The 16,696-nt window shown below is 38.9% G+C and overlaps 2 protein-coding genes and 1 long non-coding RNA gene across 5 annotated transcripts; 2 read left to right on the top strand and 1 right to left on the bottom strand.

Moving 5' to 3' along the window:
* The first annotated feature begins 802 nt into the window (after positions 1 to 802).
* On the top strand, positions 803 to 3,308 carry LOC112564892 (galactose-3-O-sulfotransferase 2-like). The gene is made up of 2 exons (XM_025240001.1): positions 803 to 1,410; positions 1,963 to 3,308. Exons 1-2 carry the CDS (start codon positions 898 to 900, stop codon positions 2,848 to 2,850), a joined length of 1,401 nt encoding a protein of 466 aa, XP_025095786.1. The 5' UTR covers positions 803 to 897; the 3' UTR covers positions 2,851 to 3,308.
* Positions 3,309 to 6,711: 3,403 nt separating this feature from the next.
* Positions 6,712 to 11,174, top strand: LOC112564894. Of its 2 annotated transcripts, none has more exons than XR_003099276.1 (4): positions 6,712 to 6,726; positions 8,088 to 8,293; positions 10,074 to 10,152; positions 10,570 to 11,174. It is a non-coding gene; the product is annotated as an uncharacterized LOC112564894 (long non-coding RNA). The 2 variants fall into 2 exon arrangements; XR_003099275.1 differs by having other exon boundaries at positions 7,994 to 8,293.
* On the bottom strand, positions 10,951 to 15,117 carry LOC112564893 (ankyrin repeat and SOCS box protein 13-like). Of its 2 annotated transcripts, XM_025240002.1 has the most exons (3): positions 14,854 to 15,117; positions 14,562 to 14,611; positions 10,951 to 14,307 (listed from the first exon to the last, which is right to left on the bottom strand). In XM_025240002.1, the coding sequence occupies exons 1-3, from the start codon at positions 14,972 to 14,974 to the stop codon at positions 13,393 to 13,395; spliced, it is 1,086 nt and encodes a 361-aa protein (XP_025095787.1). In that variant the 5' UTR covers positions 14,975 to 15,117; the 3' UTR covers positions 10,951 to 13,392. The 2 variants fall into 2 exon arrangements, with proteins under 2 accessions (XP_025095787.1, XP_025095788.1); XM_025240003.1 differs by lacking the exon at positions 14,562 to 14,611 and having other exon boundaries at positions 14,854 to 14,987.
* Between the last annotated feature and the right edge of the window lie 1,579 nt (positions 15,118 to 16,696).

Below are 16,696 nucleotides of genomic sequence, written 5' to 3'. Positions count from 1 at the left end.
AATAGGGAAATTGATGGCTTACTAAGAACATTTTAACTCCTGGGGCTTTTGTGCCGTTTCGACTAAGAACCCACTGTTTAAGTTTTTATTGCACTTGGTGCACACCTTGGGGGTTTGTTTGAGTTTTCTTTTTCCTCTTTTTATACTTCTTTCTTTCAATTTTGACCCACGTTCGGTGGACGTAGACTCTCTTTATTCCAGTCTGTTTGCGAGACTCACCAGCCAGTACTAGCAATCGAGCTGTAATATAAGTTTATTCTTCTATAGTTTAATACTCATAGTTTGACCACCACTTCATCCTTCTTGACTGCTTCGTGTGACTTTCAAGCAAAAAAATTAATTTTTAATATGTAAGACGTTTCTGTCTCAGGAGTCTTTGATACACAGCCAATTGACATGTGGTCGAGACTGACTTTTCTTTTTGATTATTCATTGATTGTAATAGGTTTTTTTCTGGATAATAACTATCAGGATGTATCTGGCATATAAACTAGAAGACAAAACGCATTTAACACCCAAGAATATTTTAATGGTTTGTAAATATGTTTGTAACTATGTTTCAATACCATATATACAAGAAGTGTTTTAATAGGTACCTTTATGTTTGCAGAGGATACCTGGTTTTGGCTGTGAACATTCTCATCTTCGTATTCTGTGCATATGTTCTTTTTTCCGATGAAACAGTCAGAACTTTGCATGCTAAAGACACGAAAAAAGATCAAAGCTTGCAAAGTCCAGAATATTTTGATTTTGAAAATGGAAACAAAACTTCTGCAAAAAACATAACCACAGTGAGACCAATGAAATCTACATCAAAATCCAATACGACGAAAGATCAGAAAAAGATGGAGAGGTTTCTTTAGAAGGTCCACCACAGAACTCAAAACTATACAGCGTATGACCAAGGCAAATAATGGGACAGAAAGTGAAGACCAGAAAGTAACAATTTCGGAGCCAACAGACTTTCCTCAAAGCAGACCTGCACGGAGGAAGAGTCTGAGGAACCATCGGACAAAGACAAAGAAAAGCAGTCGTGTAAACAGTTTTGATGTCCGCGGAGATTTCAATTTAAGTAAAGACATTCAAGGCGATGATAATTCATTTCATGAAGCACTACTCAACGAGTCAGCTGCTGATGACTTCTCAGTCACCAGGTCCAGAAAGTTGAATCAAAGCATCACCGTCGCCCCGGCATTGTCGAGAGCAAGCAGAGTTAATGTTTCTGCTTATATATCGAACCTGATTTCCTGGGAAGGATCCCCGGTCCTGTCTAGAGGATGCAGACTAAAACATTTAAACATGACCAGCATGGTGTTCGTCAAGGTACACAAGTCAGCCAGCAGCACCATCGCTAACATTCTGGCGCGCTATGCCCTGAGGTATGGCCTCCACGTGGCGCTGCCAAAAAAGGTAGACCTTTGACCTTTGCAATTTGTAGAACTGTTTGGTGCTCGTCTTTTGTGTCTTTAAAAGAATGTGATTATCAAAGATCGGGAGCGTGGATGAGGAAATGAACAGAAATAATAAAAGACTCGTAACGTTTTGGGTGTTGTAGAGCGGTAGGGTCCATACTTTTCTAGTTGCCAGTATCTTCTGTGAGCACCTCTCCTTTACGGAAGTTCTTTTCCCAAAATTTTAAAAGTATCGGGTGAGAGAAGAAGGTATGATGTGATCTGTTTTAAGCATTAATAATGATTCTTCTAGATTTTGTTTCTATGTGTTTCAATAGAAATAGAATATTTAGACATTAGACGATTAATTTTTACAAAAAGTTATTTATTAATTTATGAGAAAAGATTTTTTAATTGTGATGAGGTACATCTTTTATTCAGATCTTGAACAGGTGATAACTACCTAACTATAGAATAAAACATTTACAAGATAATACATGGCTAAAAGTAGGTTTTAATCGCATCGAGGAGAAACTATTCCCAGTATTGTCATTTATTACTTTCGTTGCAGGTGCCAAAAACTAAACGATTCAACTACTTTGATGAAGCCATCACTCGGGACTCTGTTTTCCCGCCTCTCGCAAATGGCTCTCACTACAATGTAATGTTCAACCACATGATCTTTAACCGCTCCAATATCCAGCGCCTGATGACTAATAATACCTTCTACTTCGCCATCATAAGGCGCCCAGAAGAGAGGTTTGTGTCGAGTTTCTACTATTATGGTTTGGACAGAATCTTGCAAAGAAAATTCAACATTAGTGATCAGAGGGAGGCTCTAAGCTTCTTTTTAAGGACCTATCACCAGTTCAACGCCACTAAGCCAGAGCTGCACAATTCTTTTGCTAGCAACACGGGGCTGGCTCCAGAAAAGCAAAGAGACCCCAGAAACATTCGCAACCACGCGATATCGCTGAGAAGGGATCTTGACCTTGTCCTTGTGGCTGAGAATTTCGAAGAGTCCCTTGTACTCTTGAAACGCAGAGCATGCTTACGAATGAAAGACATATTGTACATGAAGAACAATGCAAGGAAAAATAAAACTGAATTTGTCATGTCCAGTAAAGACCGTTTGCTGTTCAAAAAGTACCAGATGGCTGATGTCCTCTTGTACGACCATTTCTACAGGATCTTTTGGGACAATGTGTTAGCTGAAGGCATTGAGTTCTTCCTGGAACTGCGGCGTTTCAGAGAGATTCAGGCGATCATGTCTGAATTTTGTTTCAGAAATACCTCTGGCCTTCGTCTCGCTTACGTTGATGCCTCGATGTGGAATGAAAGATTTGTGATCTCTCGTAGAGACTGCTTCCTTCTTCAGCAGTCTGAGATGAGCATGCAGATTTATCTTCTGAGTCGGGCCACGAAGTGGTTGGCTCTCAGTGAGAAGGACGGCGTCTAAAGGCAAAAACATTTTATGCTTTCAGGACAATGAAAATGTCTTCTTGTTTTTGCAAAGAAACCGTTTGCAAGTCTTCGCATTTGTTTTTGTTTTTTACTAGGGGGGGGGGTGTCGTCCTTTTTGTAGAAAACACGCTTGGCCAATACGTATCTGTAAATGTTTGTACATTTGTCCATGTCCGTCACGATTATAGCATCTGCTTGGTATCTGTTGACTTCAATCGTTTGTGTCTGTAACTTGAAGACAGAAAGACGAGAGAGAGAGTTAAGACATAACTAGGCTTACAGACATGGAGAAAGGGAACAAAGAAAAGATGTAAGTATTAAAGAAATAAAGAAAGATAGATCACATACAATAAGCAGCTTCCAGACATTGTAATCTTTGGATGTGGAGATCCGTGTGTGATTTAAGAAGCTGCATGTTTTCATAATTGAAGTAAAATATCTTTTGACATGATATCTTTCTGTACCCAAATGTTGTGTTTCATTGTGCAAATGCCATGTAGAAAAAGGCTCACACCCTAGTGACCTGTGAATACAGTCCTGGGGCGGTATTCATCAGGAGTAGCAAGCTTCTAGTCTCCGTAGTTATAAAGCAAGGTCCAAACTCACTTGATGTTGCATTACTCCCTGGACCGTAGTTACACAGCAGTGGCAAAGATTCCTTGGTACAAAGTAACATCAACCAGTAATCGAGAGGTCTGGACGGTGTGTCGTAACTATGGGGACAAGAATCTTGTACTTAATTTCTTCGCAGCCACGCTTTACGAACACGGCCCCTAAACGATGTTTTATACATGGATGTGAGCAATTTTTAAATTATTGTTTTGCAGTTTAATATTTTTAACTGCATAAATTCAGAACAGAGACATTCATTATTTAAGTATAAGTTGTCTTTCGACTTGCTTTTCCCTTTAATCCGGAGCATCAAGTACCTCCCTCCTCTGACATTACTAGTCTGATTTCATTTTGTTTTCCTTCAGCTACACACTGACAGCTAGAAATGATGTTTGAATGCTTGTTTTAGCTAACAGAATTAGGCGTTTTCATTAGAATCAGTGTCTTCCAACGAACTCAGTTCATTAACTCGAGTAATATTTACAATTGCGTGGGTCCGTTGAGAGAAGTTAGTGACAACAGCGCATGTACTGGCAATACAATTGTAGATGTAACCATGTAGATAGACGTGTCTTACTTTGATCTAATATTGGCCAATAGATATATATGATGATGCTATACATGCACATACAAATTTAGAGGAAGAAAGATGAATTACGATTACAGCAGACTAAGGTGGATAACTCAAATTTCTGGGGTTGCGTTTTATTCAGAATAGAGTAGGTTCCCTTCAGAAGTTTTGCGGAGCTTTAAATCGTATTGTCATTTTTGAAAAAAAAGGACCACTTTGGACTATCTCGGGGTCACTATAACTTTAATCTTTCCATACACCATCATGTTACAAAGATCTATCACTGAGCTATTTTGATACTTTGCTCAGCCTATAGCCCTTTCCTCCAAAGACCCGTACCAGAATCCTGTACACTCCATCCCGCTTCCTTGCTGGCTATTTTCAAGCTTCTTAGATCAACCAATAAAGCGCAAGTCAAAATGCTATAATTTGCTAATTATTCTAGAATTATGTAGCATTCTACCTAAAACTATTTATACGATTGTGTTTTCTTTCCTTCAAGATCATGGCCGTGTCTACTCATACCTGTCCACGGCTTTGGCGTGTTATTGCCTTTGTCACTCCAATCATTTTCTTCTTGGCAAGAACGAGATAATATTATATAAGCAAAATTCTGAAGCTTAGTCACCATATCGTAGTCGCCATCGTCATCATCTTGTCTTTACTGTTTTTCTTGATCGTAATTAGCCTCGTGTCGACCACGCAAATAACTGTGGATGGCTTATGCACCGCAAATATGAACTGCAAAAACCACTGAGCCATTATGTCGCTGAAGTCATGTACAAGTCGACTATGTCTCTCTTTTGTGACAGGACTAAGCCGTCCAGTGTCTTTGTGCCATCCGGCTAGTTTCTTGCAATGCAATTTTCCCGGCAGCAAGTACAGTTGCTGACTCACCTTTGGCCCAAACATCCAGGCGCACCTCTTTCGTGTTACAGGTGATTACACGCGTCCCTTTGTATGTAGAATAAATACACTTTTGTTAGGTTATCCCAAGGTTGCAATAATAACAGAGAACGGCGTCTTTGTGGTCGTTTCGCTCGTTGGCACCGCACAGAACACACCTGTGCAGACTTATAGGTCTGCAAAATTACGTTCCTGCCAAGGTTTTCGTCGATGACTGGGACAAGCTCTAATCAAGATAGGCAAGATAGACAAAACAGACAAGTCTCAATAAGTGTCACACCTTCGTGAGCGTAAAAGCTGTGAACGAAAGTGGTTTACCGTATCTAGGGCAGAAAAGGTGGTACTCGAAGGTCTCCTTAAGACGTCATTACCTCCCCTGACAAATCCAGTTTCTTTACTGGGAGCAGGAACCAGTGACGTTTTGCTCCACATCTGAGCATTCTAGCCACCAGAACATTAATTACTTGTCTTGAACGCACATGCATATATACACGCATGGACTTTCAGGTAGAAATATGTATATACCTGCATATACTTTTCAACAAATACGAGACCGTTTGTTCTTAAATCTCGGTGAATACCTTTACCTCCTTTGTTCTCAGGTCTTCAAACGCCATCCCCCAAAGATATAGTTAACATCAAGAATGTAAATGACTACACTTATGTTGTCAAGACTACAGCCAATGGAAGATCTTTGACCTTATGTTAATGACTACATCCGTCACGCTACAGGATTGACCTCTTTGCTGTGCATGACGATGACTGACCGCTTGAGGATATTTCAACATCCGTCTTTGAAGTTGAGTGTCAGTGTCCTTTAAATATTTATTAACATGTACCAAAAAAAACGTCAAGCAAGGCAATGCTATTATTTTGCTCGACCTCAGGGAGGAACTTTATTTTGGGAACAGGCTGATCAGATATTTATGCTAATCTTTGCATATAAGTGTGCCTATGCTTTTGTGTGTGTTGAAGGTAGGGATATGTTGTTTGACATTTTTTTGGATGGGGGAGGGATAGAAGGAGTAATCGATCTAATTTTAGACAGACCTCTATTCTGTCGTGTTCCCGGCGTTAGAGACGTCCTATGGAGCGGTTGACGGCACGCAGTTTGTGATAAATGAAGATATAAAGGTGTCAGAAACATGCCAGGTTATACAAGGATCGGTGAATATATTACCAGGGTTTTGTCCTCTCTTAATAAAACGTATATCTGCAAATAAATACTTTCATAGCCTTAAAGAGCTGACCTACAAAGCTGCTCAATCACTCATTCAAACAAACAAATAAACAAATCCGCCATTCGCGAAGAGTTGTCTTTTCCGTCTGAACCCAATCATAGTTTGCTATACCAACCCACGTATGCCTTCAACATCTACAAACTAATCTTGTGTTTGCACCACCAGATACACTTATTACCTACGCCTAATTCATATCGATGTTTACAAGAATCGTTGTAACAACCTTCCATGCTTTTAGAGAAGGCTGTATAGTGTCTCACAGTGCAAAATCAGTGCGAACTTGTTAGCACTTTCCTTCCTGACAAATGTGTGCCGATAATAAAGTTTTTTCGGATTAACACTTCATACTCATGACAGCTCCCACTCTTCTTTTTCCGTTTTCTCTTTATTTGTGAACATGACTGTCCGGATACACTGCTGCTAGTTAATACAGTTTTTCTTTTGTCACAGATAACGGATTCACAATACGTTGTAGGTGGGTGGTCTTGCGACCTCCGCTGAGGCTGGTGAGTGACTACTAAAATAAAACATGGATTACACGGTATTACAGCGTTTTGAAGATATTTGGGGATTAATTTTTATTCGGGCTTTTCATAAATTAAATGATCACTCCCTCTCCTGTCTGCTACGTCGATGTATATCTGAATAATCATACGAAACCCACGAGTTTAGCCTTCCAGACCCTTGTGCGTAATGCTACTTGGATAATCAAGGTTGTTGGATGATGGTTCATGTGTTACATGTACTTGTAGTTCTTTCTGTAATGTAACAGTGTTTCTTTTGAAGCATACGCTACTATGACTCCATCTTACGCCAACCGTGGTGTGTGTTCAAATCCTCTAACAAGATCGTCGTAATCTATAAGTCTATAAATAAGTGTGATGAGATTATGAGACCTTAAAAATAAACGAAATGCGTTTTTTCTGGTTAAAAATAAACTTAATGAGATAATAGTAGTTTAAAAATAATGTGTCGAGAATTTTGTTTTGAAAATAGACGTAACGAGAATGTGTTCGTGGTCTAACAAACAAAAACTAAACTTAATGATAATTTATGATCGTGGTTTAAAAATAAGCATAATGAGAGTATCATAAACTTTTGCGTTTTTTTTTTTTTTAACTGCACGTAGAGACTTCTGGTGCACAGCACTGAAGACACCTTTTTATTAAACATTACTCCTAGCAACAGTCCATGGATTGTTACTTCATTTTCAGTCCTTCCCCCTCGCCCTTTCCGCTTATTGCTACTTCCCTACTCGTCTTCTGATGTCGAATCAGGACACTGTTGGTTCTTGCTATCCGATTCCTCTTTACGTTTTTCTATTTGTCTTTATTTAGTCATCAGTACTGTTGTTTCATCCTTTCGTTCCTTCCTATGTTGTCCATGTCTCGTTTTTTGTCTGAAGCCTTAAAGCACGCTCCTTACGAACCTGAGTATGTGCCGCACAAATCACGAATGAATTATTAAAGTGAAATCTCTGCCATCCCTTTTCTTGTATGCAAAAATAGAAGCTTAATGCTTTGAAAAAAAATATGATGATTTTTTCTGTCATTTGCCTTTTGTTTGTGCAAGTTTTCAGACCTACCCATTTCAGCCCACACCATTGTGATCTTTGTACTTTCGTGTTCATCTGACGTCACTGAACTGACTTGCAAACCGATTTTCCTCCTCTCATCCATCACTTTCCGCACGACTCTGCACAAACTCGTGTTTTTTTTTTTTTTGGGGGGGGGTTCTTTTTTCTTTTTTTTTTTTTGGATCTCTTTTTAGCTGGCTGTTAGATTCGTTTTCCTTTTCACCTTCATCAGCTGTCATCTGTTATGCTTAAACGACCGCCTTCGTCTATCCGCTTACCTGACACGCCGGGGTCACTCACTCTCTGCAATGTCCCGCTTCTTGAAGATGAGGTAACGGCCCCGCACGCACCGCCTGCACGTGTCGACGTGAATTGCAACCGAGTTATGACATCAGAGGATCCTTTAAATAGCAGCCACCGCCAACACGACCACCAGACTGTTGGAAGAAGGAAGAGATTGGTCATCGTCGCGGCCACCATCGCCGACGTGTGACCTTGACAGACGGTTGAGGCTGCTGTACGCACCTACCAGGTGATGTCTTTTGACTGCCCTAATGTGTCGCCTGAATAGAGTTCACTGGTCAAAATAATTATAACAGACTGCTTTTTTCTTCTTCGTTTCCTTTAGCCACTCCGATTTCTATGAGGGTTTTTGTATCAGACGAAAAGCAAGTGAACTAAATGTAATATATATATAAACTTATACAGTATACATATCGTGAGTTTACAACTAGGTAATCAAAATGTCTCTAACTAGCACGACAGATAAGTTCTGTTTACATAAACCTTAACTGATATAAAATGTTATTGGTAAACAGTAAACACTTTTATGCTTCTAAATAATCCGGTGACTGTCAAGTATTTGACATATATAATTATATATATACATGTATATACTTCGGCTTCTTATTGTCTTGATTTTTGTAATACATCGTCTATCTCGCTCCTAACATACCTCCACTGTATTGGTTACAGCAAAAGTAGATCTCCGTTTTAGGAAGATTTCCTTTTTCTTTTTATAACAGTTTTATTTATTTTATTTCTTATTTCTTCATTATTTCTGAAAATAAGCGGACGTCAATGACAGAACATCAACAAGGGTCACAACGAGAGGAGATTGTCATAGCCTTAAAAGCGAACTATTTCTAGCATGTTCGCCTTTTAACAAGTGCCTTATTGTACTTTCCATGTTAAAATGCAAGAGCTGTGAAATACAAAAAAAGCGACAAGAGAGGGAAAGAGCAGGTCATGACTAATTCCTCAGCTAACGCCGATGACGCACCTAATGTTATGGTTCAGACATTCGGACATTTAATCAACCAGAATCTTCATTTAATCAACCAGAAATTGGTTTAGAGCTCATCGGTGGCGTAGGTTTGAGTTTTTTAAAATACTCAAATTGATAGTTGGTGCATTGAAAATGATTGCTCCCAAACACTGAGACCTACCCCTTCTACTAATATGCGAGGGGTTCCAAAGGACATTGGTGCGACTAGTAACAAAGAATTTCATAAAATAAGTATATACATTATTTTTTAAAAAGCTTAAGTTGGGGTTACCGAGTATAAACTCGTTCAGTATTTCATCTTATATACTGTCTTCGTCTTTTTTGATACAAGAGCTCAGCCAGTCATCAGTGAAGATAGACTAGCCAGAAAAAAGGTTCGCATAACTCATTGTGGGAGTTTTTTTTTTTTTTTTTTTCCATCCTGAAACTTCTTCAGGATCTTCGGTTCTGAAGTATGCATTCTTTCTAGTTGACAAAGGAAACTAGGACCTGCGTTGATCGTTGATCCTGCTGAACCATGTTAACCCCGGCATTAACTGTTTGCTTGAAAAATTAATGAAGACATAGCTTTGGCTAGGCATTTTCACTCTATCGCTACCACTTTCCCGCCCTAGTGTTTCATACGAACCTCAAACGTTCCACCAAATTTCCGAGTTGGCAAGACTAGTGAAATTTAGCAGATTTTGTGTTAATAACACTACCTGTCAAATGTGCTGCCTATTACTGTTATTCTTCCACAACATCACCAGACTCATCAGACAGTAGTGCCAAACAAAACAAAAAGTTCTCGCCAAAGTATACAGATAATTACTTGCTAAAGACGATGTCTTAGAACTTCATTCAAACATTTTTCCTTTACAGTTTAGATATTTACCTAAAAACAAAAGTTTTTGTTTCTTTTGTAGATTCCTTTTTGTGAAATATTTTACTTCTGAAAGAAATTATGGCAACACTTTCAAAAGATGATTTGTGTAAAATGTGGGGAGTATGCTTGCTGACCATCAGGTAATCTTTTGTGGTGCAGGTCATCATGAAGAAACAAGTGGCTTTTATTCTGATCCTGGTCGTCTTCCTGCCTACGGTGCATGCCCAATTGCCACCAAGTATGTAGATGTTAGTAGTAAAATATGCATTTGTCTGTCCGTTCTTCCCACGTCCCTCCAGGATCGCTTCGCGTGTGTGTGTGCACAAACGTGCGTGCTCACGCATGGAAAAGTGTATATTTATGCTGTTATTCGTGTGTTAATATTTTTTCCATCATCGTTATCACCTGTAATAAAGTCTTCTGTGCTTCCCTTTGCCAAATTTCTTGCTTTTTTTCACCTCTCCCTCATATCTCTGTCTCATTTTCTCTATATATCTGCTGTTTGTTTGTCTCTCCGTCTCTCTTTGCTGGCCATGTTTCTGGTCGTCACGAATTTAAACGTTTCTCGCGATTTTTAGATTAGTTTATAAACTTTATCAAATGATTCCCCCTGAAACATTTGCAAGATTTTGAATACATTCTTTTTTCTCGACAGATATGGCCTCATTGCTGCCTCTAGTAATAGCCCAGTCTGGAGGTAACCCGGGGGTAGTTAGCAGCCTGCTTCCTCTGATCCTCCCGTCGCTGATGACGAGCATGGGCGAGGCCCCTCCCATGATGCAGATGATGATGATGCAGATGATGATGAAGTTATTTAGTGGTGGTTCTGGTCACGCAGGTGGACCCCATCATGCATTTTAACAGTATCCTGCGCAGCATGCCGCATGCTCTGATCCATGCTCGACAACTTTTTGTGCATTTCCGTAACAACGCGGATCGACTTACCTCCATGTCCCTACAGTTTCTCCAAAAAAAGTTCGTTTGATTATTTAGGCAGCTAAGATTGACATCTGGTGCCTTTTGGTTGGTCTTTTTCTGATTTCGAAAACACTTCAATAGTGAAAGAAAATGATATCTTTCTTAATTCCAGTTGATCCCGTCTTAGAAACATGGATTCTGTTAAAAATGTTTCAAAATTATGTAGCTACATTTGTGTTTAGTAGGCTATTGTGTGCCTTTATTTTCTTTTTACTTAATATGTGATACGAGGACACAAAGAACAAAAATCCTTCTGCATTAAAGCGAAACCATTCAAACTTTGACACGTGTTTTTGACAGCATCAGTTGAGCTCATGGCTTCACGTGTTGGCGAGAACCAAACAAATATTGAAATAAAGAACACACCACAACTGTCCATGTTTGATAACCAGCCGTATGACCCAGGGACTAAGGTCATCTGTATATTTTGTGATCCTACTAACACAATGAGAAAGTTTGTGCGTGATGCAATCTGAAACTGTTCTCTGTGTCTGTCCATTCCTCTCTCTCTCTTTGATTCAAACAACTGCACGCGCGCGCGCACACACACACAAACACTCTTTCACTTACTGTATACTGTCTGACAGTGACGTTTCTTTGTATTTATCCGGTCCTTTTTGTTAGATTTTCATTCTCACGCATACTTTTCATTAATTCCATCTGTTGGTCTTGAAAAAAAACTGTTCTTATTATTGCTGCTACTTTAGAGAGAGAGTGATGGTTGTTTTCAAAGGACGACTGCTGCAGAACATTTGAAACGCGATGGTCCCAGGAAACCAATGGCTTTGGAGAAAACATTTGGGTCATTATAACATGCTAACTCTAGACTTGTTTGTCAACACATTTGCAATACATACGCTTTTTATATTTTGTTATTGCTGCCCTTAACAATGATAAGACTTGGAAAACGTTGCATATCCCTCTGCAAAATGACTTATAATGTCCTGATACTATACCACGATGCTTGTTACAATGTTCCTACGCTTTCTATTAAACACGAAACAGTAGCCCCAGGGAGCTGGGGGCATGGGTGACAGATATTACGATACTTTTACCACCCCATGTTAACATAACCATACAGGGGAGCGTTAGGTAATGTTCACAAGCCAGTCACTTAAAATCTCGCCACACCGTTCACGAGCACCATCCCCACCTCCACTCTTTCCCGAAAAGCCTTGACGTGAAAACCAAAAAACAATGAAAGAATGTAATAGCATACAAGTCGTGTAAAATACTTGCATACGATAATTTGGCTCATCTAAAAGGAGGTCCCAGTACTATAGGTATCACCAATGTTGCAGTGTTATTAACGCCCGTTAAAACCACCATCCACTCTCACATACATAGCACACCAACTCTGGCAGCTATTGCAACTGCTCTCTCCTCATTAAATTAATATTAATAAATTAAAAACTGGTCAGAAACTAATATCACAAATGGCAAATTTGTTTCAACTGGCTTCATTTTTGATGGTTCAATGATCACACATTGGCTCTATTTATCACATGCAATTAAACAACAAGAAAATTAAAAGACACAAAAATATGTACAAAACAGATAATGATTTTAACTGTTTTATCATCATTAAATCAGTGGAAATAAATTACTTCATCATAGTAATACCCTTTACAAACTAACAAGTATAACAGTAAAATATAACATTCCATCAGAGTAAGCCATACATATGCAAAAGATTAATTTCTGATTCCAGTTTCAGTTTCATTTTTCTTTAACACCTGCAGTTATCACACCTTCCCTTGAATGAGGCTAGGAATGATTCACACTTAGATTATGTTTGTAGGGCTAGGCGTTGGGAGTTTCCTCCCCCCTCCCTCTCCCACCATAGTGCAAAATCGCTGTAAGGTGGAAGCACTTTCCTACTCAATAAACCAACCAACTTAAATTAGTTTTGGAAATGTCGGTGCTCTTGACACTAAGTCCGCTGATTTTTATTTTATTTAAATCTGTCAACATTAAAATAAACCGCATATGTTTAACTTCTTGCTTCAAAGAGTACATCTCTATCATCTTGACTGCATATCTCCACAATGAATGACTGAATTCAATGTTTTGGCATAAGGATGTCTCCAATAGCAAAGACTACTACAACATTAAGCGGTGATATTTTTACTTTTATCAACCAAATCAGACTCATTTTTTCAAAGCAAACTGTCACAAGTTCCTCCTGTGCACTTCTCTCCACACAAGAAAATGCTCAAATAAAAGGGATAAATCAAGGATTACTTTAAAATATAAATTACATTGCTGTTTAAATTTTAACTTAGCAAGATTGTATGCTTTGCTACCTGACTTCTGCAGGAACCATGCTATAAATTAATGTTGCAGCAGAATTCATTTGTATTACTTATTGTATACCAACATACATTTGTATGAGCATGTGTACATGTCCACATCTACACAGACCACACTCTCTCTCAAAGCATTTAGACCTCAAAGTTAAAGGATGACAGAATGTAAAATTTCCAGAATGTGGAAGAATCTACTCCAAGCAGTTTTGGGAGCATACGCTACAACGTCTATCAGCTATCTGATTCTTTGACATGTATGTCCAAAATTCTGACACATTCAAAAACTGTTTCATCTTTTGTGGCACAGGCAAAAGATTCACTGATTCTTGAATATCCCTTCCTCTTTTTCTAAGAGAACCCCGAACAGCAGTGCGGCACAGCCTCTGCAGGCTAATCTGATGTACAAATTGTTCCTGAAGCCACTTTCGAAACTTCTCAGTCTGATTTGGGAACAGCTTGTTGTCAAGGTCATCTGCTTGTATTCTGGAGCCACAAAGCACCAGGTAACGAATCATGCTGTATCGGGACTGGGAGCAGTGTGGGGACTGCCACAACAATCTCACTGGTGCCTGGCTGACATCTGCACCTGCCCTGATCAGCTGATGCACAATCTTTAGCTCACAGTTGCTGCACTCTCTTTCACCAAGCAAAAGACTCTGCAATGCTGGAGTAGGTATTTTTTTCACTCGCTTGTAGAAGTCCATGGCTGATGACAGGACTGTGTAGATGTTGCCATGACGCAGAGGATCACAAGCAATAACCAGGGGAGATTCTCCTTTGTAGTCCTGACCATTAGGTGAGGCTCCTCTGGTCAGCAAGTACTTGACATTATACCGCTGACAAAATACAATGCACTGATACAAAGCTGTCCAGCCTAGATTGTCCACAGCATTGATGTCAGCCCCTTGGGACAAAAGAAAATCAGCAAGTTCAAAATGGTTGCCTTCCACTGCTCGATGAAAAGCAGTCCTTCCTACAGAATCCCCTTTTCTGATTGACGCTCCTGCTGCCAGCAAGACTTCAACTGATCTGAAATCTCCTAAAAAGGAAGCTTGATGCAATGGGGTCACACCACAGCCATCCTGGCCATCAACTGCAGCTCCCTTCTGCAGTAAGAACAGAAGAAGTTCATTGATCCTATGGTTACAGCTAAATGCAATGGCCTTCTTGCTTGAGCTAACATCTCAGGCAAATTAACTTCAGCTCCAGAGATTACAAGTTGCTTAGCAACATTTACATGGCCTAACTCGATTGCATGTGTGAGAGGAGTTTTGCTGTAAAGAACGGTGCAGTCCAAATTAACTCCTTGTCTTGCCAGTTGTAGTATCACAGATATCTCTTGTTTTTCTACAGCTCTCACCAGCAAAAACTGCATCTCCTTCTGGCAGGTCTGCCGTGTGCTTGTATGAACTATAATTGTAAAGGGGAAAAAAAGATTATTTTTAACGGGATTATTTTTACCTCCGAACAGAAGTGATAAACAGACCTTTTCTTTGATTCTTATAATGGATAGAAGCATCACAACATATACTGCGTCGATATCATCGTGAGTCAGTTGGGGACTTTATTTTAAAATCAACTCATCTGCTAGTCATGCAAAAAAAGAAGAATCCATCCCACAAGTGACAGATGAGATGACAAACATATCATACCTGAGGACTGACGTGGAGACAGACACAGGCCAACCATCGGAGGTGGTAGAGGTGGTAGAGGTGGGAGACCAGGAACATCTTCCCTCGATTCCTGTTGCGTTTCAGCAGACATCGATGCCATATTTATATTTGTATCAATAACCGAACCGTTAAATGAAATGTTACCAAATTCCTTTGCTCAACGCATTAAATTTCAAATGTTATGACGAAATAAACTTTAGAGACGTTGACCGAAAGAATGAGACGAACGTCTCAAAAAGGGAAGCAAATTCAAAGATCTTAGTAAAGCTAGTTACGTCCCCTGCTTAGATAGAAAACGCGAAAGAATGCTTAGAAGAAAAATATATTTGGAAGCGACTTAATTGCTTTTTGCGTACTCGAAATTATGAAAGGAAGAATTTCTTAAAGGGCAGTAGTTGTTGTTTCAAACTACAGTAATACATTCTTACACGGTTATTTTAATAATAATAAAAAAATAATATAAATGGATTATGAGAAATAGCAGGGAATTAACAAATGTAATTAAACTTTTTTTTATATACAAGATAAATAGGTTCATGTTTATTTATGGAAAGAAAAAAAAGCTCTAGGTAAATAGTGTATAGTTTAAAAAGTACAAGCTGTTAAGATGGGTATATAATTACATTTAAGGCATTGTTTCAAATGATGATCAAGAATTCTAAAACAAAGAATAGAGGCAAAATACATTACTATTGCTATAGGTAAGCCACTCCTATTTATGAATCCTGCCAGCTGCTTGAGATATAGTAAATTGGATTACTATAAAATATGGTAAAATGTGTATCAAATAATAAATTTTTGGTAAATATTCACACATTTATATCAACCAGACATCTATACGGCTAAGGAAATTATTTTTAAGAATATTAGTGTAATACTTGTATGCTAGCATGGGTAGCCCACATTGTCTGGGCTGATTTCTCTTGCAAACTCTTCAAAATGTGATATTATTATCAATTTTAATCTACCACTTCACAGACTCAAGTTATATAGGAAGGACGGGTGGTGTCAGTGTAGTGAAATAGTTTAACACTTGTCCTCTTGCACTTGCTGTATTCCTGATATAATACAGAAAATCAAAACACATTTTACTTTTCAGGAAATTGTTGTGTCTGCCAAGAGAAACATAAGATCATCACTTAATACACATCAATATTGACTAATAAAAACGTCCAATTAAATGTTACACACACCTATAAATAAACGATCGAGAAATGTGGAAAAAAAACAACTAGTTTTCCATTTGTAATCATTAATTATGCCACTTATGGTCACTCTCACAATTATTTAATAATCTGTAGGCCTTCATATGTCTTTCAAAATAGGAAAAAACAGATAAGGGCATGACATCAATTAAAATGTATGCATAAAAACTGTTGCTGCAATAGTAATATTACTCGTCCTACCAAGTTATCTACAACAGCAAACTCACAAAACCTTTCGTAATGAAGACTGGCATAAGACAGGGTTGCATATGATCACCAACAATCTTTCTGATGGTCATAGACTGGATTATACGCAAGATGACCCAAAATGACAAAACTGGTAGCCAATGGACCTTCACCAAATAGCTAGAGGACCTGGACTTTGCAGATGACATTAGCCTCCTCTCAGCAGCAGAATGCACAAACCAAACTGAGCAAGCTAGCAGAGGAAGTGAAGAAGACTGTCTTAAAGGTCAACAGAAAGATGATTGAAGTGATGAGAATAAACAACAAGCAGGAACTCCCAATCCAACTTCATGTAGAGAGCATCCTGGAAACAGATCACTTCGTGTATCTGGGGAGCATTGTCAACATGGATGGTGGAGGGGACGATGACA

Source organism: Pomacea canaliculata, linkage group LG5 (genome assembly GCF_003073045.1).
Source record: "Pomacea canaliculata isolate SZHN2017 linkage group LG5, ASM307304v1, whole genome shotgun sequence".
NCBI lineage: Eukaryota > Metazoa > Mollusca > Gastropoda > Architaenioglossa > Ampullariidae > Pomacea > Pomacea canaliculata.
This window is presented reverse-complemented; position numbering and strand designations above follow the sequence as displayed.